Source organism: Ursus arctos, unplaced genomic scaffold (assembly GCF_023065955.2).
Source record: "Ursus arctos isolate Adak ecotype North America unplaced genomic scaffold, UrsArc2.0 scaffold_13, whole genome shotgun sequence".
In the NCBI taxonomy this organism is placed as follows: Eukaryota; Metazoa; Chordata; class Mammalia; order Carnivora; family Ursidae; genus Ursus; species Ursus arctos.
The window spans coordinates 2,026,189-2,050,226 of record NW_026622797.1 but is presented as its reverse complement, the minus strand read 5'-3'; the positions used below and the strand labels follow the sequence as shown (position 1 = coordinate 2,050,226).

The following is a 24,038-nucleotide window of genomic DNA, read 5'->3' as shown; positions in this document are numbered from 1 at the left end:
AGGATCTTGTTTCCGCGAGATTTCTCTGTGGAGACAGAAAGCGGATCTGTGGCTGTCTAGGGCTCGAGGGACCCGGCACGGTGCGAGGGCTGCTAAGGTGCAGGTGCCATTCCAGGCTGGAGACAGTGCTCGCGTGGCCTGTGCTGCCAGCTGCCCGAACGGACCAAGCCTCGGGTAGTGCACTTTGTATGGTGTGCGAATTATGTCTCAACAAAGCTCTCGTGTGTGTTTTAGTAGGGTGCGGGGTGGGTGCGGGGTGGTGCGGGGTGGGTGGGGGAAGCATCCAGACATCTAGGAACCAAGTGCTGGCAGGAGGCCATCGCCACAGACACAGGGTGGGGGCAGGGACGGGCCCTGACTGAGGTGGACACACACAGCTGCGTGTCCTTCACTCCTACTTCCCTCCCGGATCTCGGCCGCCCCCACGGCGTCGATCCAGTCCCTCCTTGGCCTCGATGATCAGCTGCTCATCCCCAGCAGAGTGAGGATGGGGTGCTGGGACGTGCTGCGGCTGCTCCTTCCTGCAGGCCTGCGGGGGAGCGGTGACACGGAAGGCCGTGGCTTCTGGTGGCGCCCACTCCCACAGAGCCACTCTCGCAGTCCCAAATACATCAGCCCCAAAACATGACATGCTCAGACGTTGGCCCTGGAAGGGGACCCCAGGCCTCCACCCCTCTGGATGCTGGCTCAGCTAAGTTCCCGCTCAGTGACAAAAGCACAGTCGGTCAAGGGAGGGGAGGAACGTAAGCAGAGCTCCTTAAACGTGGCCTCCTCCTGCTTTGGCACGACACCCACTGTGCCCAGACGTTCTTGTGAGGCTAGGAAGGCGCAGGGCTCAGAAGAGGGGCAGAAAACAAAGATTTGGCGGCCACCAATGCTGTCCGTCTGCTTGGTTCTCACGCTATCATAGGGAGCAGGGTTAACAGCCCCGTTACAGGTGAGGACACTGTCCGAGGTGTGGAGAAAACGACCAGGTGACCAGCCCACATCAAGCCATGGGAAGTGGCAACAGCAGGACGACCTGTCCTGACTTATTTGCAAAGTAAGCAACGTTCATACAGGATCTCAACTCAGGGCAGGTGTGGAAGTCATCGCTGCCTGCCTCCATCAGGCACTTCTCATCTGTTATGGCCAGACAGCATCGGCATCCACTCTTCCTAGCCAACAAATATGCCTTACATTTTGTGTTCCTGTTGTTTATTCCCCAGCAAGAAACCATAACCATCGTTAAGCATAAACAGAGACGGGGCAGCGAGTTTCGTTGGGGGCAATTTGTCACAAACTGAACTGAACTCAAGTCTTCGCCAACAAACTGAAAATCACATCTGAGGACACATCTTCTGGGAGCAGGGCTTGCAAGAAAATCTCCAGAAACACACCATAGAACCATTTTTCAGTGAAACTAAACATTAAGGAGAACTTGGTGGTTTGGAGGCTTTCCTTAAACAGAAGTTACTAGAAGATGTTTTGACAAAGAAGAAGTGCTATTCCACGTGGTTTAATATTTCATAATTTCCCTGTGAAATTTTTATAAAAAGCTCTGGTAAAAATGTTTAAACACTGTAAACTCTTGTAGGGGTAGTAACGTTACCACACATCATCAGTATGCAATATTGGCAGACATCCAGTAAGGGAGGGAGAGAATATAAAAGTTAAGGGGATTCTGCCCTTTTTTCAAATAGGAACTGGAAACACAAGAGAAAACAACAGTATTAGTGTGTCTCGGCAGAATTTGTTATTGAAAAATAATGCATCATCACTACTACCGTGTCATAGCTCCGTAACTCGGTGAGCCTGAGAAGCCCGTTTCTATCTCTCGTTTTCTTTTCATAATCCGGTCATAGTTGGGTGTTCTATTTCCTGCAAACTACAGTATGAAAACACCATAAGGGGCACGTGGGTGGCTCCGTCGGTTAAGCATCTTACTCTTGGTGTTCAGCTCAGGTCCTGATCTCAGGGTCATGAGACTGAGCCCCGTGTCAGGCTCCACGCTCAGTGTACAGTCTGCTTGAGATTTTCTCTCCCTCTCCGTCTGCCCCTCCCCCCTACTCATGCGAACACGCTCTGTCTCTCTCAAATAAATAAATCTTAAAAAAAAAAACACAGTAAAACAGAATTATGAGCAATGGACATTCTTTGGTATCATCTTTTTTCTTAAAAACATTTGCTATCCTGTACAAAGTGTGCTTTTGATGGATAAGATTTTAAATACAAACCGATGCCAGACACTGGGGCAACCTACACAGACGTGTAAGTTTTAGTCTATCATTTGGAAGTATCTAAATAGTTGACTTGAAAAGAGAAAAATGCAAAAAACTGCATTTACTTTTCATCTGTTTGTCCTGTAGACAGCTTCAGAATGTGTTATTTAGATATAATTACAAGTACCAACTGACCAAAAAAAAAGTAATGATTGGTTGACAAATACTTACGATTTTTAGATGTCAGGAAGGACGCATACTTTTGAGGGACTAGCATTTGCCAAGGCGATCTAGCACCTCTTCTAGTTCTCATGATAATAACACCGACAGCAGGTTGGCGACCGGAAGCATGTGAGGGCTCACCCTTCTTGCAAGTAACAGGTTAGCCTGGCACAGTGCCCAAAGATGCCGGCAGAAGACACAAGCCTCTTGGCTCAGAGACAGAGGGCTTGTTGCTCCCAGCAAAGCAGGACGTGAGTTTCACGACCACCTCCACCCCCTGTTCTCCCAGGCCCCCAGGGTGCTGTGGGATCTTGGGAGATGCTGCACATGCAGTAGGTCTGTGCCACAGCTGACCAGCTCCAAGCCTAGGAACTCTCAATCTTTTATAACCTACTCTTTGCCCCCCAGGAGATATTATCTTTATTGCACAGGCCAGTGAAAAAAATCCGCCCCTTACAGATAAGATAGAGGAGGACACTCCTGTCTCCCAAGGCTGTTTCCTCTATCACCATCCTGGGAAAGGTGGTCCTAACAAAAGCTGTCAGTGCCACTGCCCACAAAACATGCAGAAAGCCAGAGAGCCATGAAGGATTGTCTCTGAACAGTGGATAATATTCCACTTATCACAAATTCATAAATGCAACACTTAAATGGCAACCAACTTGATCAAGGTCATAAAGCTTATCCAGTTGAAGAATCAGGATTCACATCTGGGTGGGTCTGACTCTAAGCTAATCTCCCTACCATACAGCTGGATAGCAGTCTCCCACATAAGAGCATAGTTAATCCATAGATAAAAGGCGCTATTACCGCAAATTCCTGAATTTATCATGCCTATACCTGGGATGTTTAACATTGACAGACCTATTATCATCGATCCTTTTAACCATGTCTAGCATTATCATCCTGCATTTTTCAGATGAAGCACACAAAACACAGAAGTAAACCAGCAGTAGAATCAGAATTGTGGTGTGTTTAAGAGACATCCTTCGAGTATTCAGTCCCAGCTCTGGAATGCAAGGCAAAGCAGGAACCACCTCTGTCCATCGCCTCTTCAGATCATGTGACATTTAACACTTCAGTGGTGGCACTTGAATTTGGGCACACTGTAGTTTTCTTTCTTGTAAAGCCAATAATATTATATTCATACATTTTGATAATTTGGTAATCTAACATAAAAAATTAATCTGGGTCTGAAAAAATTTTATAAGTCATTGTTATATGTGCATTCCTGGGTGATTTTTTTTTTAACCAGGAAATACTTTTTTTTAAAGTTGTATTTAAGCTTAAAAGAATTATAGTTTATTTTTAGACACGAAGAAAGATTTTACACAATTGAAATGCATGGTTTTATTCCCAGTGTTGATTATTCTGATTTACTTCTAAAATGTTTATGCTGTACATGCCCTTTTTTTTTTTAAAGAGGGACTCCTGAATTTGTAGACTAAAGCTTTTCTTTTTTTTTTTTTTAAAGATTTTATTTATTTATTTGACAGAGATAGAGACAGCCAGCGAGAGAGGAAACACAAGCAGGGGTAGCGGGAGAGGAAGAAGCAGGCTCATAGCGGAGGAGCCTGATGTGGGGCTCGATCCCGCAACGCCGGGATCACGCCCTGAGCCGAAGGCAGGCGCTTAACCGCTGTGCCACCCAGGTGCCCCCCCCTTTTTTTAAAAAAAGAGGCAAAATTGCCAAAATTAAATGTCTTAAAAAGGATCAGAAAGAAAAAAGTAGCCAGATTTTTCCTGAATTCAACCACCTCAAGAAGTGAAAACCACAACAGGAAACCACTCTGACCAAGCATACGACATTTGCTATATATATAACATGATTTGGGCTGCAGATAAGTAGAATCTTTTTCTCTAACTTTATTGAGGTATAATTAACATACAATGAACCACACATATCCATTTAATCCTTTTTTCTCCCCTCCCAGATGTATGTTTTGTAAATGTTTCCTTCCAGACTTGAATAGAATCCTGGCATCTCGATAAAACTCAAACATAAATGTTTCCAAATTAAAGCTTCTTAAATTAGCTGTGAAGTTTTACATTTTTAATTTGTATAGAAAAGCAAGATATGAAAACAAGGAAAAGCAAGATATGTTACATTCTACTTCTAACTAAAACTTTTCAATTTAATAATTATGTCCAACAAAAATGTTATCTGATTTTAAAAATTATATTTAATAATTTAGGAATAACTTTTTCATTGGCTAAGAGTATATTTTGAAATATTAATTGTACAACATTATCCTTGATTTTTTTTCTGTCAGCCAAATGAACTAAGATGAGAATGTTTTAATCTATAAAATTCATGTTAATTTGCACTCTATTAAGCATATAAGGTAGTGATAAATAAGTCTATATTGTGCAATAGTCATAGTTATATTTTGATCATATAGAACTTGTGTGCTAATTTTTATCATTTAGAAAAAAAGCTGTTCCACAATGTAGATAAACCTTGAAAATATTATACAAAGTGCAAGAAGCTGTCACAAAAGACCACATATGGTATGATTCTTTTTATATAAAATGTCCAGAACGGGCATAAAAGTAGAAACAGAAAGATGACTGGTTAACTAGGGTTGCAGAGTTTGGGACAAAATGGAGAGTGACACCTAATGGGTATAGAGTTCGTCCTCGGGGTGAAGAAGATGTCCTGAAATTGATAGGGTGATGGTTACCCAACTCGGAATATACTAAAATCCACTGGCTGCACACCTTGAAGGATGAATTTTATGGTATATGAATTATATCTCAACAAAGCTGTTACTAGAAAAAGCTGTTGGACTTCCTGCAGTAGTATAGAAGAGCCCACTTTCCATTCTCACAGTGCTCAACGAGACACCTGCCTTTCCCATAATTCCATGGCTTTCACATGGTCCACCCAGATCAGTAAAACCAAGACTTGGTGCTTTGAAAAGATTAATGAAACTGAAAGACCTCAAGGCACAAATAATCAATGTCAATCATGAAGTGAGAGACATCACTACAGGTCCCATACATATCTCTCACTTCATGAGCACATCATGCAAATAAATTTGAAAATTTAGATGAACTGAATGTAATTTCAGAAAAAGGAAGCTTGCCAATGCTGACACAAGAAGAAATGGAAAATTTGAATGCTCTATAACACTTAGAGAACTTCTACACTTAAAACTCCCCCACTCTTACCACTCACACCCAAAATGAAACTCTAGGCCCTAGAAATTCTATCAGATTTTTGGGGGGGGGGTTGGGAAAATCAGAGAATAGAAAAAGGGAAACACTCCCCAATAATTTTTATGAGACTGGCATAGCTTTGACCTCAGAATCTAACAAGACAGTATAAGAGACAAAAATGATAGGCCAATCTTCCTCATGCATATGGATGCAAGATTTACACATAAAATATTATCAAATCAAATATAGGAATGTATAAAAAGGGTAGCACATCTCAAAATTTGGGGCTCATTCCTGGGGGTAGAATAGTAATAATATTTTTAAAAAGAAGAAAATTATATGATCATAGAATTAATGAAGAAAAAGCATTTGAAAGAACTTAAACCCATTTATGATTAAAAAAAAAAAAGCTCTCAGCAACCAGGAATGGAGTGGTACTCCTTTGTTATGGTGAAGGGTATTTTTTTAAAAAGTAGGAATAGAGTCGAACATCACTATTTTGACAAAGGTATTAAAAAAAACATTTACTAGTGAAATGTTGAAACCTTTCGGTCCCAGATAAGGAAGTAAACAAGGTTTTGATATCACCACCTTTATTCATCACAGCCAATTCAATAAAGATATAAGGGTCAGAAAAAAGGAAATAAACCTGCCATTATATGCAGTTGATATGACTGTGTATGTAGAAAACAAAAGTTATTAGCATGAATAAGTGAGTTTAGCAATGTTGTTAAACACAAGTCACTGGGGGCCTGGGTGGCTCAGTCATTAAGCGTCTGCCTTCAGCTCAGGGCGTGATCCCAGCATTCTGGGATCGAGCCCCGCATCGGGCTCCCTGCTCAGTGGGGTGTCTGCTTCTTCCTCTCCCACTCCCCCTGCTTGTGTTCCCTCTCTCGCTGGCTGTCTCACTCTGTCAAATAAATAAATAAAATCTTTTAAAAAATAAAAATAAAAATAAAATAATAAACACAAGTCACTATTTTAAAATCTGTATTTATGCACTAGCAATAAACAGCTGGAAAATGAAATAGTAAAACATATACTATTTATAATAGCATAAAAAATCAAATATTTAAGATTAAATCTAAAAAGAAGATTCACAAGGGCTACATAGAGAAAACTATATGACATTATTAAGAAAAGTTAAAGATGGTGGGGGGGGATATACCACGTGCATGGATTAGAAATGCTTTTATTATAAATATATCAATTCTCTCCAAATTGATCTGTAAATCCAATGCCATGCCAATAAAAATCCCTACAATTTTTTGTGGTAACAGACAATCTGATTGTAAAATTTACATGGAAACCGAAAGGATCAAGAAAAGCCAAGATGACCTTTAAATAAAAAGAACACAGTACAAGGGCTTAGTCTACCAGATAGCAACATTTATTACAACATTTTGGTAATTAGGGCATTTTCTTGTGCAGCAATAGACAAGCAGACCAAAGAAACAGAATAATTAGTTTAGAGACAGACTCACACACATGTGGACACAAGGTTTATGGCAAAGCTGGCTCCGCTTCGGAGCAGTGGCAGGAACTTTTTAATAGTGACGCTCAGAAAAACTGGATAATCAGCATGGAAAAATATAAAACATAACTCCTACCCTGAACAGTACATGACAATTAATGCCGAGCCTACCATTTATCTAATGCGAAGGGTAAAACATTGAGAGAAGATGATAGAAGAGGAAACCTCTGCGGCAACAGGATAGAGACAATTTCCCGGATGAGACATAAAAGAGCGCTCACCCTGGAAGGAAGGGGCATACAGCAGACTACATTCAAGTTGGAAACTACTCGAAAGTGAAGAATACAGGATGCTGTTGAGAGAGTGCAGAGGTGAGTCGCAGAGCGGTCACGCACCAGATAGGAAGTTTACACCCCGGACGTGTCACTAGTTGCCACAAACCGATCAAGAAAAGACAGATGACCGAGCAGAAAAATAAGCAAAAGACTTCAAGAGGCACTTCGCAAAATAGGACATCCACACAGTCCGTAAATATGTGACGAGACGGTCATTCTCACAAAAACAAGAATTAAAATAATAAAACATCACTACTTGGGCACCAGAATGGCTCCAGACAGAACCAAGGGCAGTCCTGACCCCGGGCTGGTGGCGCTGAACACGTCCGCTCGTGTCCCAACGACCCAGCAAGCCGCTCCAAGGCACACACCCCACCAGCATGCTTACTCACGGTGCGCGTAAAGACGCCCACAAAACTATCCAGGGCAGCGCTGTTCCCCACAGTCAGAAGTCGGCAATCATCCAAAGGCTTCCTATCCGCAGAAATTACCTCACGATCATAGGATGGGATGGTGCCCAGCAATTGCGATGAAAAAGCCACCACACACATCTAAGCTGAAGGATCCTGACCGCCCCCCCGCCCGGACTTTGATTTATACGGTTCAAAAACAAGACAAATTAACCTGGGATATGAGGAAATAGTGTTTAACTTTGACAAGGAATGAAGGGGACTCATTGAGAAGAGACCTAAGTGGGGCCACTGGGGTGTTAGGAATATTCCATTGTTTTGTTTTATTCTATAAACTGGTGTGTTTGTGTTGCATTAACTGAGCTGGTACACTTAGGTGACTTAAACATAAAAGTTACAAAGATTAGAAGGGTCCCATACGAAGAGAAACATCAATGACAAGGATATGTGCATTCAGAGGAGAGAGTATTACCAAGCACAGTAGTCAGCTGGGTTCCCGGCAAGGAAGGGGCAGGGAAACAGAGGGTACCAACCAGGATTCCTAATACTGTTGTACTTCTCATCTGAATTTCTTACCTGAAGGCAGAATGCCCAGGAAAGGGTGGTCCGGGCTTTCGCTTTTATGTGGCGAAATTCCTGGTCTGTGCTCTGTGCCCTTCTCCTAGGACCAGCTGAGGACGCTCATTAATTCATCATTGTGCTTTCCCCAAAAACACATGGAACCGATACACAGCTAAGTAAATGCAGTTGCAAACTAAAACAATAATTCCGCTTTTGTCCCTACAGCTGTCTCCTCAGGGACCTAGTCTGGGGTTGATTCTGGACTCCAACGCCTTGTTTATAAAATGCCCCAAATATGTCAGGTGATTTCATGTAGAGTCACGTTACTGGATCTGTCGGAAGGTGCTCTGATTACAAATATCTCCAAATACTGAGTTCTCATTTTGGACTAGAACACTTTCTTCCGGACTAATTATCGTTGCCCTCCCAGAAAAGCTGTGAAATCTCACAACTTCCTGTTTTCAATAAGGCAAGTAGAGTGAAGTCAAGTCTTAACTGATGAGAAGTGGACACCTCCTCTTCTTTTACTTCTGTAACTTTGTCCCTGTTTGCTAGTGAATACTGTCTATATCAGGGCTTTAAAATGAGCTTTTTGCCATGTGTCACCTCTCATTTTGATTGACAGAAGGCAGGCTGGATCTGGCCCACAGGCTGTAGTTTGCTGATCCCTGGCTTAAATTATTAACCTGTGTTCATATTAATCCATAGACCACATGACCTTGGAAATAAAGGTCACTTGTGAAAATGTGGATTTATGGTGTAGAAAATCATACAAGACTAGAAGTATTTAGAATGTGCTTTTTTAAAGATGGAACTCACCCTGTTTTGCCACTCCCTATAATTGCCTTGCAACAAATAACCACATTATTAAACTAAAAAAAAAAAAATACCATTTGTCATTAGTCTTTGAATGGACATCTCTTTGTGAATTTCTGTATTTAAAGAAACTGTTTTTAGCTAGGACAGGATTACCTCACCCATAACTGGGCATACACCTGTTGGATACTTTGTTATGTATACTCTTGGCTACAGCCTCTTTAAACATTTAATTTTTTACTCTATTGCCACTTCATTATATTCATAAATTGAAATTCAAATGGTAATCTTGTCTTCTTTATTTAATAACTGTGGGGAAAATAAGAGTTAAAAACTCCTCCTTGAAAAAAAATCTTATTATTGAACCAAAGGGGTCAATTTCTGGCATCCCAATCCAAATGAAAGGATAAAATCATAGAAAATTCTCTCAAAACTTGCTGCTGAGATTAATGTTTTAAAAGATGCTAATGATGTCTTAAGTTTCTCATGGAAATTGCAACCATGACTTATTGAAATTATATAGTACCTAATACTGTTCTGCTAATAGTGTATTTCTAACCACATTAAGGCTTTATGCTACTCTAGTGAAAGCATCACGGTCTCAGTACGTATTAATATGCAATTATTTTAAAGAATTTAGTATCTAAACAACAAACTGCTTTCATCTAGTCTACAATGTAAGTTACTCTATAATGATGGTATATTTATTCATTTTGTCCTTAATACTTAAGCAAATCTGTATTAAACAAACAAAAACCCCTGAAATCAAAAATAGTCATATATTTCAAAATAGATACTTAGGTCTAGGGTAATTGAAGACATTTGAATAACAAAAATTTTTTATTTTATTTTTTTTACTTTTCTGAGAATTGTTTTTAAATAGACTTCTCTTGTGAAAATTCCACCTAAAATTTGTTCTAGAAAGACAAGAATATTACTACATAATAATTTAACCAAATTAATTACACAGTTATGTTTTGCCTTATTAACTACCTGAAAAAGACATATGTATCTGTGCTTTACTTTAAAAGAGATTGGGGGCACCCAGCTGGCTCAGTCAGTAGACCATGCTACTCTTGATCTCTGGGTTGTGAGTTCGAGCCCCATGTTGGGTGTAGAGATTACTTAAAAATCTTTAAAAAGGTTAAAAAAAGAGAGATGATACTTTGGTGAAAATATTGGACAGAGAAATTTGTCTGTGTAGTCTTGTAAGTGCCCTACAAATAGTAGGAAAAATAAATCTTATTCTCTGAAATTACTTTAAGGTTTGTGCATTTGCAGTACTAGGGAGAGAGAGGGATCTCATTAAGGGCGGAGCTCATAGGACTGCAGCTCGCTTAACCTTTCAGGATCCTCAGCAGCCTGCCAATTACGTAGATAAGACAATTGGGGTTTACAAAGATACTTGACCACTAATGGCCAATGATAGTGTGGCTTTCAAACTTGGGTCTATGTGACCCTCAGTCCACGCTCTTCCATCATGCTGGGGTGTGACTGCAAACAGAGGGATGGGGTGACATGGGGGTCCTGGAGTGCCCCCCCAGTTGTGGTTAGCGGGGGAGCACTTCCGTGGTGGGGCAAGTTGTCCCATGGTAGTAAGCAGCCCCCACTTTCTAGTGCTTCACACCCACTGTGGGACCCAGTGACCCTGCAGGGTTGGTTGTGGCTGAGACTGGGCTGCTTCTGAGACTGGGACTTTTCCAGGCACTGTGGCAAGGGAAAACAGGGCTGGCTGGTCACTCACTGGCTCTTAAGTGACACACTGCTTCTGCACCATTTCATTAATCAAAACAAGTCACACAGCCATGCCTAACATCACAGGGGTGGAAGGTGAAATTCTCTGTGCTTACCACAGGAAAACCAAAACCAGCAAACAGCACGGATGTCTAGGGAGATGGTTAGGATTTCAACTGTTGGCTAGAAGAGGGGATATTCCCAGTGGAGGGAAGATGTGGGAAGCGGAAGCAAATTTGTGAGATGGAGAGGCGAAAGATTTGTTTGGCATTCACCTGTGAAATAGTAGGGAACTATGCTAACAAAGTGAGCCGGGCTGAACTGACTGCATGCGAGGGTGTAATTAGGGTGATCGCAGCTATGATATGATTTATAGTGTGTTAGGAGGTTCGCATGGGTTTGAGATAGGAGGGACGGTGCAGCAAAATCACAGGAGGGTACTGAGGGTAAAGAGAAGTGCCAGGGTTAGGAACGCATAGGACATGCAAAATGAGAAAGGAGGGAGTGAGGACAATCCTGAAATCAGAGCGAGGAGCCCCCTGGTCCAGCGTTTGGAGAAGGCATGTGATGGGGTGGGGGTGGGGGATGGCAGGCTGGAGAAAGAGGGGAAAGGAGGGGATTGGCAGTAAGACACACTTGAGTCTTGGAGATGGAAACAACTGGAAAGGTGGCTTAGTAATTTGGGAAGGATAGCTGAGCACTTGTTTTCTCCCACATACAGAATTATAGTTTAAAAATTCACGGTACATAATGTACCAAATTCGTTACATTGCGTTGTGATGAAAACAATTGTAATAATACATAGCAAAACACAAGCACCCGGTCAGATATTCATTAGAGCGTTCTAATGCTCAAAACCCTCCCAAGGCTTTAGAGGCTCACTGCAATGTTCTGAACAAATGGAATTTCTAACGTAGTGCATTTTAATAATTAAAAATATGCATAAAAAGTTACAATTTTACAATTTTTCTTTTTTCCACATCCATAAGCACGAATACTTCTGTGCTGTCTCACTCACTTTCAAGTCTATTAGAAAAACCTTGCTTGCACCCCCGTTTTTGTCATGTACGTTTTTAACCCTACGATGCCAACGTTCAGATTAGAATGACATCTCCACAGCCACAGAGTCTTGGCGAGCACGTTCATGCGCCTTACTTGAATTTGAACTGTGTAACAGCTCTGTACGTTGGACAGTCAGGTAGTCACCACCATGATGTTTATTTTTCACCAGAGGAAACCGAGTCCCAGAGAGCTGCAAGGGTCCACTCACTGTCCTATAATTAGTGTTAAGAGACTCCCGATTCCCATGCTGGTTCTGTGACATAATGGAGACAGTCTCACCTAGGTGTGACTTCAGTTGTGTGACCTTGGAAAAGTCACAGTCTGAAGGTCAGAAAGGATCTACAGGACCATCTAAGCCAGCGGTTATCAGACCTATCAAAATCACTCAGGGAGATTCTCGATCCTGACTCCGTGTCTAGGATTGGGTTGAGGGAACGTGTAGGCTTAAAAAGTCCTCTGAAATGTGAACGTGGAGTTGAGGAGGATTTGTTTGTCTTCAAGTTATGATAGTGCTATTAGAAAAATATGCATTTTTGACAGGGTTTGTCTTTTTTCTTTGGTTTTTTAAAGATTTATTTGAGAGCGAGAGTGCACACGCAGAGGCACGTGTGAGCAGGGGAAGGGGCAGAGGGAGAGAGAGAATCTCAAGCAGACTCCGGGCTGAGCGTGGAGCCCATCACGGGGGTCAGTCTCACAAATCTGAGATCATGACCTGAGCTAAAACCGAGAGTCGGACGCTCAACCGACTGAGCCACCCAGGGCCCCCAACAGTCCTTGTCTTCTAAGTATACATTGGAAACACTTAGGAATGAAATTAAATAATGTCTGACTTCCATTTAAAAATAATCCAGGGAGGAGGAAAGAGGGTAGAGGGTACGTAAAGCAGGCTTGTGATGACTGTGGGAGCGGTGGAGAGGCAGGGGAGCTCTCTATACTATTATGCCCATGGATAGGGCTGAAAGTTTTCTATCCTAACAAAGTTACAGCACAGTCAAAACCTCCCTAGGAAACTCTGATGTCCATCAACTTTTGGAATCTCAGCTCTAATCCAGCCACATCACTACAATTACAGAGGTTCCTGTCCGCTGGGCCGTTTGCACTCAGCCGTGTTATAGTGATATTGCTGGAGAGAACTCACCCACTTGCCTTCCTGGCCAGCGGCAGCAATCAGGAAGTGGTTTTACTGAAATAGGGTGTTTAGAACACAGTTGACCCTTGATCAATGCAAGGGTTAGGGGCGCCAACCCCTCATAGTCAAAAATATGTGTGTAACTTTTGACTCCCCCAGAACTTAACTACTAATGGTCTACTGATGACCAGAAGCCTTCGATAACATAAACAGTTAACACATATTGTACGTTGTATGCATTACATTAGGTATTCTTATAATCAAGTACGCTAAAGTAAATGGTATTGAGAAAATCTTAAGGGAAATACCTTTATCGTACCGCACTGTAAAAAACCCCTATGTAAGCGGACCATCCCAGTTCAAACCCATGTTGTTCAAGGGTCAGGGGTGTGTGAAGTAGGGTGAGCAGGAGTGGCTGGACGTGCGTGCCCCCGTGTGCGCCTGCGCTCTCTCACCTGCGGTCTGTCCCTTAAAAACAAGGGCATGTTTTCTAGGCCCTCTCTTGGATTCCATTCCTCTTCCTTCATTTCCAGTCCCTTCGCAGGTAACTACTAACGTTTCCACGTTGACCTTTACCCCGCAGGCTCCCAACTCTGTATCAGGGGTCGGTTTACTTTCCTTCATCCTGCTTGGATGATTTGGAAGCACTTTTAATTTACAGACTCATGTGTTTCTGACATTCTGGAACATTCCCACCTTTTATCGCTTTAATTACGCTTGTTTGTCATTTCCTTCATTCCTCCGGAATTCTAATTAGATTAGAGTGAATCCTTAGCCTATTGTCCTTGTCCCTCAAAGGACTCCTGTCTTTAAAAATCTCTTTCCATTCTACTTTCCAGATGCGTTTCTGAGCATGTTTCTTCTATTGCATTTTTGTCAATCCCTACATTTATCATCTCTAGGATTTCTAGTTGGTTCTTTTTAAATATACACTTGTTTTATTTCTGCCAGTTCTTTATTTCACAATTTCTTATGTCTTTTTATGAGTATTATCATATATTTCTTTAAGTTTCCTAGGTATTTATTTAAAACTCTTTTTAGAATGCTTCATTATTTTTGTCCGGAGTGAATTCATCTTTTTAAAAAAATTTTTATTTAAATTCAATTTAGTTAACATATAGTGAGTGTATTATTAGCTTCAGAGGTAGAGTTTAGTGACTCATCAGTTGCATATAACACCCAGTGCTCATTACATCACGTGTCCTCCTTAATGCCCATCACCCAGTTACTCCCTCTCACCTGCCTCCCCTCCAGCAACCCTCAGTTTGTTTCCTATGATTAAGAGTCTCCTGTGGTTTGGCTTCCTCTCTGGTTTCATCTTATTTTATTTTTCCTTCCCTTCCCCTATGTTCACCTCTTTTGTGTCTTAAATTCCACATATTAGTGAGATCATACAATTGTCTTTCTCAGATTGATTCATTTCACTCAGGATAATACCCTCTAGTTCCATCCACGTCGTTGCAAATGGCAACATTTCATTCTTTTCGATGGCTGAGTACTATTCCATTGTGTACATATGCACCACATCTTCTTTATCCATTCATCTGTCGATGGACCTCATCTGGGCTTTGTCCATGGTTTGGCTGCTGTGGACGTTGCTGCTGTAAACGTTGCGGTGCAGGTGCCCTTTGGATCACTATTTTTGAATCCTTTGCATAAGTACCTAGTAGTTCAACTGCTGCGTTGTAAGGTCGTTCTATTTTTAATTTTTTGAGGAACATCCATACCATTTTCCAGAGTGGCTGTACCAGCTTGCATTCCCGCCAACAGTGTAAGAGTTCCCCTTTCTTCACATCCTCGCCAATGTCTGTCGTTTCCTGAGTTGTTAATTTTAGCCTGGAGTCAATTTATCTTTCAATTGCTACTTTTGATGGTCTGTTAACATTTGGTTTGTGCATGTGTTATGGAATTTTGGGTTTGTCAACTCATCCTAGGTGGCAATTCTCTCAATCTCTCTTTCTCTCCCCCTCCTTTGGTGCCTCTTTGCTCACACCTTCTTCTGGCTAACAAAGGCCTTGACCTGGTCCAAGTGGGACCCTCATCCTGGAGCAAGGAGTGTCGCTCTGGCGGAGGCATCCACATATACCAAAGTGTGGCTTAGCTCAGTTCCTGGTCAGAAGGCTGGATCCGTGTTTCCTCCCCTCCCTGTGGGCACTGTAGTCCCCACCGCCCAACAGGACCCCACCTCCTTGTGGGATCTGTCTGCTCTCGGTCCTGAGTCCAGCAGGATGGCTTCTCCAGCTCCTTCTCACCCCTGTGCACTTGTGTCCAGTGCAGATCCTCAGGGATGTCTGGTTGTTTCAAGCACCCTCTAATTTTTACATTTTCTCCGTCTTTCATCTATCATTAGAGTATATTTAGAGCAGGGCCATGTGTGTGGCACCAGGAACTCGAGCACAGACACCATCTTAACCAAAGCCTCAAGCCAAGATTTTCACTTCTCATGAGATTGTGCAAACATCAGCACTTTTAAAAATGTTTAATTGTACTGCATTTCCAAAAGCAAACACCTATAATTTGGTATTTTTGATTTCCAGAGATGCTAGTGGATAAAGCAGATGCTTGGGGGAAAGTCCAGAGATTTTCCACTTTCAGGTTTCCCACGAACAACACATTTCTCAACATTTACTTCTCTTGGTTTCTCTAGTTCTTACTGCTTGCAAAGCATTTAACAGTCCACGTTGCCTGCATTTGGTCTGTGTTTTCATTTATTCAAATAAAATGGGAGGTTGCATTTAAAAATATGTTTTCTAGCAAAATTATATATATTCTATACACCAGCATACATTATATATACTTTATATTATTTATGTAAATAATTATATGACACATTTTATTTATATTTTATTTTTATAATATATAATTATATTATAAAATATATATGTTTGTATACATATATATCATACCCACTGTCTGGCAGAAAGGGGCATGAGACATAGGGAGTAAAGGTTGATATATCTGTGCATTTGTTTCTTCCTAGGTCTATTAAATTCCTGATCTTTTTCCTGACACTTTCTATTTTCCAGAACCTATGAAAATTGGGGCAGGAGTCAGGTTTATTACACCTTAGAATCTGGCTTTCACATTGTCTCCTGCATTCTCTTTGTTTCTGTTGAATCAAGGGCACCAGTGGCAAGAGTCATGTGCACGCCACTCCAGAGACCAAGACCTCTGTTGTAGGGATGAGGCGAACACGCCCTCTTCCAGCCCCGCTGTCTGGAACTATACCTTTTGTTACCTAGAGAAAAGGTGAAAGGCTGCGTGGAAACCATCTGTGGCCTCCGTGCTGTGGTGTCCAGCCTTGTAAAGATTACTCACTTGAGAGACGGCCCTTCCACAAGGGGGCTGGTGGCGTTGGAGTGTGTGCCGTGCCCCACGGTGGCCTCCACGCCAGTCAACGAATATTCATCCGACATCCATTACACGCAACACACGGTGCTGTGCTCAGTGCGGGGAGCAGGGACAGAAGCAGAGTCAGAAAGACAGGTCCCAGGCACCAAGGGGCCTTGAGTAAACTAAGGTAACATGAAGCAATTCTCCAACACATTAAGGGTAAGTGACCAGTGTCGCAAGCTGTAATTCCCCTCTAACCCCTTACACACACACACACACACACACACACACACAGTCTATTTCCTTTGCATTCAGTGTAAATACCTTCTTTATCTATTTAAGATTTGGCATGTTTTCTGAAGTATTATCTTAATTTATAAAATGCTAATAAACGTGTTTAACCACTGATGTCTGAGTTGGTAAGATTAAATTCCTATTTTAAGGGCTTTTTGTATCTCTGCTTTCTCTTGTTTCCTGAAAATTCTAACAGGTAACCTAAAATTTAACTATCAAGAACATGGCAATATAATGCAGGAAGAACTTAAAGGTACATTCCTCCATTTATCAGTAAAGTAGCACATACCCTCCTTACTTCTGGAGACTTAATCCTTTGGAATTTCTCTCTTTTTAAAACTTAAATTTACAACACTGACCTTCCTAGCCATGGGTTAGGCAGAAGAGGAAGAGTCTGGTTATCTAACTTTCTGTAACTAACTAGATTAACTTCCACTTGTGGAGACTACCTGGAAGGTTGTCTACCCGAGAACGTTTGCTCTTTGTAACTTTATTTATCCCTTTACTTGAAATTTTACTTAAAGACCATCTTCTGAATTGAGAGATCTAGCAAAAGGACTCTTAAAATGATCTGTACAATCTTAGGATTAAAAGATTTCAAAATTAATTTACTGAAGTATGACATTTATTGGTGGCTAGAGAACTAAATGGCCTCTAGATCCCTAAACATGGTTGATACGTTTGTACCATCTGTTCTTCTGAGAGGGATTAAGCTCCTAATCTTTCTCTTGGCATTTTCTACTTTCCAAAGCTTGGGAAAATTGGGGCAGGAATAGTTTTATCACATTTGGTTGGTCTTAGAACGGGGTTTTCATAATATTAAAAAAAATTTTTTTAAGTTTAGAGTTTAACCAGAATTTTAAAATATCATTACTTATTTGTTCCCATTACATTATACTTTAAGGTTTTAAGTAGATTAAAGTTTAAGACAGATACTTAAAAATATTTGTAGATCAGGGCAGATTTAAGCAGGAGCTCTCACTCTCTCAAGTGTAACTAAAAAGAATACTTTAAAAAAACCCTAAAAGTTAAATATGAAGTGGAAAATAAATCTTAAAACAGATTTATAGATGAAATAGATAAATGAAATAGATAAATCTGATTTCTTAAATGTATCAGAACTCAGTAGTAACTGAAAATAGAAGATCGTGTCTAATTATTTTTATAATGTGGTATCAAAATTAACACAGGGATCAGTGTATTACCTTGAGGTCTTGAACAATGGAAGGATGTCAGCCTGAACATTTTCATGGCCTGAACATACATACACTGGTTCTTCATGATTTAGGAATCCTAGGTATTCTACGGATTTCGGGTTGCTTTTACAACTTTGTCAATAAACTCATGCTGGTTGTGACCTACTATGAGTTGTAGTTTGGATATTAATATACCACTCACACATAATACAAATGGGGATTTTTAATGAGACTCACAAAAACTACAATAATTAACATAGATGAAGAGCCTTCTATGTGTCCTGCATCACACTGCAGGCCTTCCGTGCATGCCAGACATTTTTTGTTATAAAAACAACACTGCAGGGAGCTCCTGCTTATTTTCTAGCAATGCTGAATTTTCTCTAGCAATACTACAAGTACTCACGTTGGATACCAGCAATCTACTCACCAGCTTTGCAGACCGCGTCACTGTTCAGGAGCGAAGTGGTTCCTGGTGACAGCATCATCAGGAATCAAGCTCTTATGGTGAGAACTCCGCTGGCATGGTGGCTGATGACTCGCATGGCGCGTGGAATCTAGCGAGACAGTTGACACCACGACGTGCACTGCAAACACAAAACAAAAAGAAAAACCAGCTTGGGTCTATAAAGAAGCTTAGAAACTAAAGGTATAAAGGAAGAGAATGTCAGAACATGAAGATAGCGTTTATACATATTTGCTTTTCTGCAAGTCACCACCTTTTAATTTTGAGAAAGCAGACCACAGAACTCCTGAAGGATCCCTGCCCCCCCCCCCGCCCCAGGCCCTGGCTTGGTGCCTCCGGCTCCTGGGCTGAAAAGCCTCCTTCCGCAGCTGCACTGTAGGAGTGCCCTGGAAAAGAAGCGGCAGACAAAGCCCAGCAGGGCTGATGGGGTCTCTTCTTTCCTACAAAAGAAAAGATCCGATTGGTGGAGAGAGAAATTATCTCCACACTGGAAGACAGAGTAATGACAAAAATAAAGAGGCTTTGTCAAATATAACTCACTATTTTCATTCCTTAGCTCTGGCGTTTCAAAGATGAGGGCTTATGGTTACAGCGCGTCACAGATATTATAAGAAACCAACTTCACCTGAGTGAGCACTGCATGGAGGAAAGAGTCTGTTGGAATGTGTTCTGGGGCCAAAAATAATTTTTGGGGGGGACGTAGGGGGCAATTAAAGAAAGCACCTAATGCAACAAACCTCCCTAAAATTTGGAAAACTTGCTAGTGCAATTAATCTGAGGACTGCACACCTACTGGGGCACTCAGGGCTTTAACATGGGGTGAGGTGCCATTGCCGCGCCCCTCGCTTGTTCTCGTAGCTCTGCAGAGCCTGAGCCATGTCTGCAGGCACAACTGGTCTGGGAGAAGAGGTATTCTCCGAGTAGACGCACACAAAGGGAGCTGGGCACTCCAGCTCCACACCGCCCTGCGGGACACACCGGGACAACAGCAAAGACTCAAAGACGCAGGAGCGCAGACACCGGGAGCAGTTCACAGACCTTGTCTTTGGAACACACGCGGAGCATACTAATGCATCCTCCCCCGAGGACAGCAGCTCCACAAGGTTTGCTCTGATTGGACCCCAACAAAAAGGGAATCACCCAGGAAGGGGCACATTAGCGATCTACAGACCCCCGCGGAACCCGGGCGTGGTGAGAAGGGAGCAGAGCACACACAGGCCCTGCTGCAGAGGTCAGTACCCGCAGCACCCCGTGCTTGCCAACGCGCCCACGGGGCTTTCTGCCGGCGCTCTGCTGGCCCTCCACCCTTGATTGCCCACACCCACCCTGCCCAGCCAGCCCAGCCCCGCGCGCCCAAACCCAGCACCAGCCCTCGGAGCCCGGCCCCGCGCGTCGGAACCCGGCCCCGCCCGGCCGAACCCAGCACCCTGCAGACCCAACACCTTCGGAACCCAGCCCCACCCGGCCGAACCCAGCACCCTGCTCACCCAGCACGCTCGGAACCCAGCCCCACGCTGTCGAACCCAGCACCCTGCTCACCCAGCACGGTCGGAACCCTGCCCCGCGGGTCCGAACCCAGCACCCTGCAGACCCAACACCTTCGGAACCCAGCCCCACGCGGTCGAACCCAGCACCCCACACACCCAGCACCGTCGGAACTCAGCACCCTGCTAAGCCAGCACGGTCGGAACCCAGCCCCACCCGGTCGAACCCAGCACCGTCGGAACCCAGCACCCTGCAAACCCAGCACCGTCGGAACTCAGCCCCACCCGTCCGAACCCAACATCTTGCAGACCCAACACCTTCGGAACCCAGCACCCTTTAGACCCAGCACTATCAGAACCCAGCACCCTGCAAACCACCACATTTGGACCCAGCCCAGACCGTCCGAACCTAGTACCCTGCACACTCAGCACCGTCGGAACCCAGCACCCTGCAAACCAGCACCTTCGGAACCCAGACCCGCTGGTCCGAACCAGCGGCGTCCGAACCCCCGCCTCCCGGCGGAGCCCCGCCCCGCCCGGCCCTGGACCCCGCCCCCGGCCTCTGCGCGCGGGAGGTGAGGCGGCCCGGCGCGCGGCGGCCTGCCGGCGGCCGGCGCAGCAGCACCTAGCGGAGGCCGCCCGAGGTGCGGCGGCGCGGGCGCGCGGGGGCGGGCACGCGGGCGCGGGGGCGCGCACGGCGGGCGGGGCGGGGCGGGGCGCGCGGGCGGCGTGTGCGGGCGCTCGGGCGCACACCGGCCGGCGGGTCTGACGCGGGGCGGGCCGGCTGAGGCGGCCGAGGCGGCCGGGAGCCCGGGAGCCCGAGGCGGCGGCTGAACCCGCGGAGCCCCGGCACAGCGCGGGGCGGCCGAGCGCGGGGAGAGCCGGGCCCGCGGACCTGTGGGCGCGCGCGGTCCCACCCGGCCCGGCCCCGACCCCCGCGGCGGCGCGGGCCGAGGAGCGCGGCCGGGAGGATGTCGGCGGGCGGCCGCGACGAGGAGCGGCGGAAGCTGGCAGACATCATCCACCACTGGAACGCCAACCGGCTGGACCTGTTTGAGATCAGCCAGCCCACCGAGGTGAGCGCGCTGCCCCTCCCCGCGCCACCCCTCCCCCTCCGCGGAGCCCCTCGGGCAGCCCCTCCCTGCCGGCGGCGCCCCCGCGGGGACCCCCCAGCGACCCCGCCCCCGGGGCAGAGCTCCGCGCCCCAGGACCCCGGGGTCCGCGGGGCGGGGAGCGGACGCGGCGCGGTCACCTGTGCGGCACTAGGTCGCGGGCCCGGTCGGAAGCCGGGGGCGGGGTCGCGGGCCGAACGCGGGGGTCGCGGGCCGGGGGCGGGGCTGCGGGCCGGGGGCCGGGCCAGGGGTCGCGGGGTCGCGGGCGGGGAGAGAGGTCTCCGGCCGGGAGTCGAGCGGCGGCTGGGCGCGGGTCGTAGGGGCGGGGTCGCGGGCCGCGCGTGAGGCCGGGGGCAGGGCCGGGGTCTGCGCGGGGAGGCCGTGCGGTGGGAGGCGGGCGTGACTCGATGGAGTTGTCCCCTGACTGCGGCGCGGGGTCGGCGGCCGCTCCGGACTGTGGGTAGCGCGGACCTTTGTCACTCGGGCGAGCATGTGACCGGCGGTGTTTTGCTTCAGTGGGTTTGAAAACTTGGGGGTTGCCAGCCGCGAGTGCAGAGTAAATATCGGGAAAGTTCTAATTGTGCGCATTTGCTGATAACGCAGCCCGGAATTGAACTCCAGTGGAGAGAAAGGCTTTCTCCCATTCGTTCCCGGCCGCCCAGGTTGAAGCCGGGGCGCCCCTCCCCCCGCGGGGCCGGCTGGGCGTCCGCGGTGACCCGGCCGGGGGCGGGGGCCCGCGGGGGAGGGCGCGGGCGGGGGGCTGGGGGCCGGGGCCGGGGAGGGGCCCGGGGCCGGCGGGCTGGGGCTTGGGGGCGGGGCCGGGGCGGGAGCCTGGGGCCTGCGGGGAGGGCCGGGGCCGTGTAGGGGCTCGGGGGGTAGTGCAGAGGGTCGGTGGCCGAGCGGAGGGCCGGTGACCGAGCAGGGGGTTGGGGGTCGTGCAGGGGGCCGGGGCGTGCGGGGGTCGCGGGTCGTGCAGAGGGCCGGGGGCCGTGCTGGGGGCCGGGGGCTGCGCCCGCCCAGCTCCGCAGCTCCGGGGCCCGCCGGCGCGGCCTCGCCTCAGGGCGACTAGCCCTGGGCGTGCTCCCGAGTAAAGGAGGAAATCACACTTGCTCTTGGCCTAGGACAATGGCAGTTGTTTATAGCGAAGCTGCTCAAAGAATTCTGAAGGGTTTTTTAGAAAACAGGTTTGAGTCCGGGTCTGTGGGCTAGGAGCGGTGACGTGGGAAAGAGGAGAGGAGAGGTCTGGCAGAGACCTGGAGGTGGTTTCATAACAGTAAAAGCTGAGAGTTGTATCTCATCCCCGAGTTGTAGTTGCGCAAACTTGGACAACATGCCGCGCACCTTACACAGGATTCCAGCACTCTGGGGAAATGACTGTAATAGCACCTAGTTTTGATTTGTTCTAATAGCTAATGTAAAGTCAGTAGTATTTGCTGAAGTCCCAGCATTTATGCACAAATCATGTTTGCCAAGTTTGAACATTCTCACGAAATTTCATCCTGGTTATCATTAGCTCCCAGTCTGTATTTTTGAGTGAGGCTGACATTCACGATTTCAACTTCTTGGGCTTGTCTGTGGTTGGAAGAATTTCTTCTGTCTGGGTGGGTAGAGCCCTTCATTTCGATCCTTAGTTGAGTGCTAATGCACATTAGGGTTAGGTTGCCATTTCCGACACTGATGAGTTACTCCTGATTCACAGCTCATCTTCTCAAATGATTTTCAGTTAGGTCCTAGTAAGCAAATTAACAGTATGTAGTTGTGCTCCTTCATGGACTCATTAGCACGTCTTCTGAAAAGGTGACATGCAGTAATTTAACTTTTAGCATGATGTTTTTCAGAATAATGGATTCATTTTTCTTTGGTTTAAAAAATTGGGATGTAAAATATTATCATGGTACATGGTTGGTTTGCTTTTCTGTTTGAATGAATCTTTTTATAATTGTTTTTTGAGAGATTTTCCAAGTCTGGTTGAGAAAAGGAATATTTTTTTGATTTAGTAATAGATAATTCAGTTTACTCTTTGGGATTTTGAATTGAGTTGGCATTTAAAAAAAATCTAAATCAGAAACAGATTATAGTTAATTGGTCTCAAAAAAATTCTATTTTTAAGCACTCAATTGGAACTTTTTCTCTGTATTCTTAGAGGTACTAGTAGGTATTAAAACTGGCCTGTCATTTGGAAAGCTACTTTTTATGTAGTTATTCTGCAGGTGAGAAATTGCTGTGTATGTGTCTTGAAGCAAAGCAGATTTGAAGGGCTAGTTTTAAAAAGGATGACGAATTCCATTAAGTAGTTTCTCCTCCCCATTTAACATTTGATCTGTTTAGAAATGATTCTCCAGAATTAAATGGGAAAGCTTTGCATAATGAAATAAACTGGTTTTTTTAAATGTCTGATGTTATTTATATGTTTTTTCACTCTCTAGAACCTAGTTCACACTTGAGTACTCTGTGTTCTGGAGAACCTTTGCATACTATTACATTTATTCTGGTCTTGCAGGTTGAGCTTCACATTTAACAGGTTGTATTTTTCATTATGATGGAGGTAAACTTTCATGTTAGTAATTCTCTAAACCAATATTTCAAGGTTCATGGTTTTTACTTTGCTTTATCTAAGCTTGTGTCTAAAAGTGTGTACCATCTGATAGGAAGTTTTACTTTATTTACTTTATTTGGCCATCACAAATCATTTAGCTTTCTGTAAGAATGTAAGTTTGATAAGGCCATTATTAATATTCAATAAATGTTAAGCAAATTTAGTACAGAATTTGATTTGTAGGAATGCGATTTAAGCCTTATATTTAAATATTTGGATAATCTTTTTATATATCTATATGAGAGTATAGTTGTGGTTTATTTTCTTTTGTTTGCTTTTGGGGGGAAGGGTACAGTAATCAGTATCTGTTATCAAGTTTTATAACTACATTAATCATTTGTGTTTGGTGGTTTCAGGCAGTCTTGATGACCACTGATAATTCTGTGGTTTCTATGTTCAGTAAGATGATAAACTTGACTTTTTGGATTATATTTATTTTTTAAGAAAATTA

The 24,038-nt window shown here is 44.8% G+C and overlaps 1 protein-coding gene and 1 long non-coding RNA gene across 10 annotated transcripts in view; one reads left to right on the top strand and one right to left on the bottom strand.

Moving 5' to 3' along the window:
- Nucleotides 1-6,953: 6,953 nt before the first annotated feature.
- On the bottom strand, nt 6,954-21,202 carry LOC130543515 (uncharacterized). Of its 2 annotated transcripts, none has more exons than XR_008958900.1 (2): nt 21,132-21,202; nt 6,954-18,516 (listed from the first exon to the last, which is right to left on the bottom strand). It is a non-coding gene; the product is annotated as an uncharacterized LOC130543515 (long non-coding RNA). The 2 variants fall into 2 exon arrangements; XR_008958899.1 differs by lacking the exon at nt 21,132-21,202 and adding an exon at nt 20,289-20,406.
- The window catches only part of AFDN (afadin, adherens junction formation factor), a 137,824-nt gene continuing 134,556 nt past the window's right edge, over nt 20,771-24,038 (top strand). For 4 of the 8 annotated variants that reach the window (XM_044379986.3, XM_044379985.3, XM_044379984.3 and 1 more), the window contains exon 1: nt 20,786-20,955. In XM_044379986.3, the coding sequence (XP_044235921.1) occupies nt 20,851-20,955 (105 nt within the window). In that variant the 5' untranslated portion in view covers nt 20,786-20,850. Of the gene's footprint in view, nt 20,956-24,038 lie in introns of all 8 variants that reach the window. The other 4 variants (XM_026487954.4, XM_057310889.1, XM_057310891.1 and 1 more) reach the window with 3 other exon arrangements.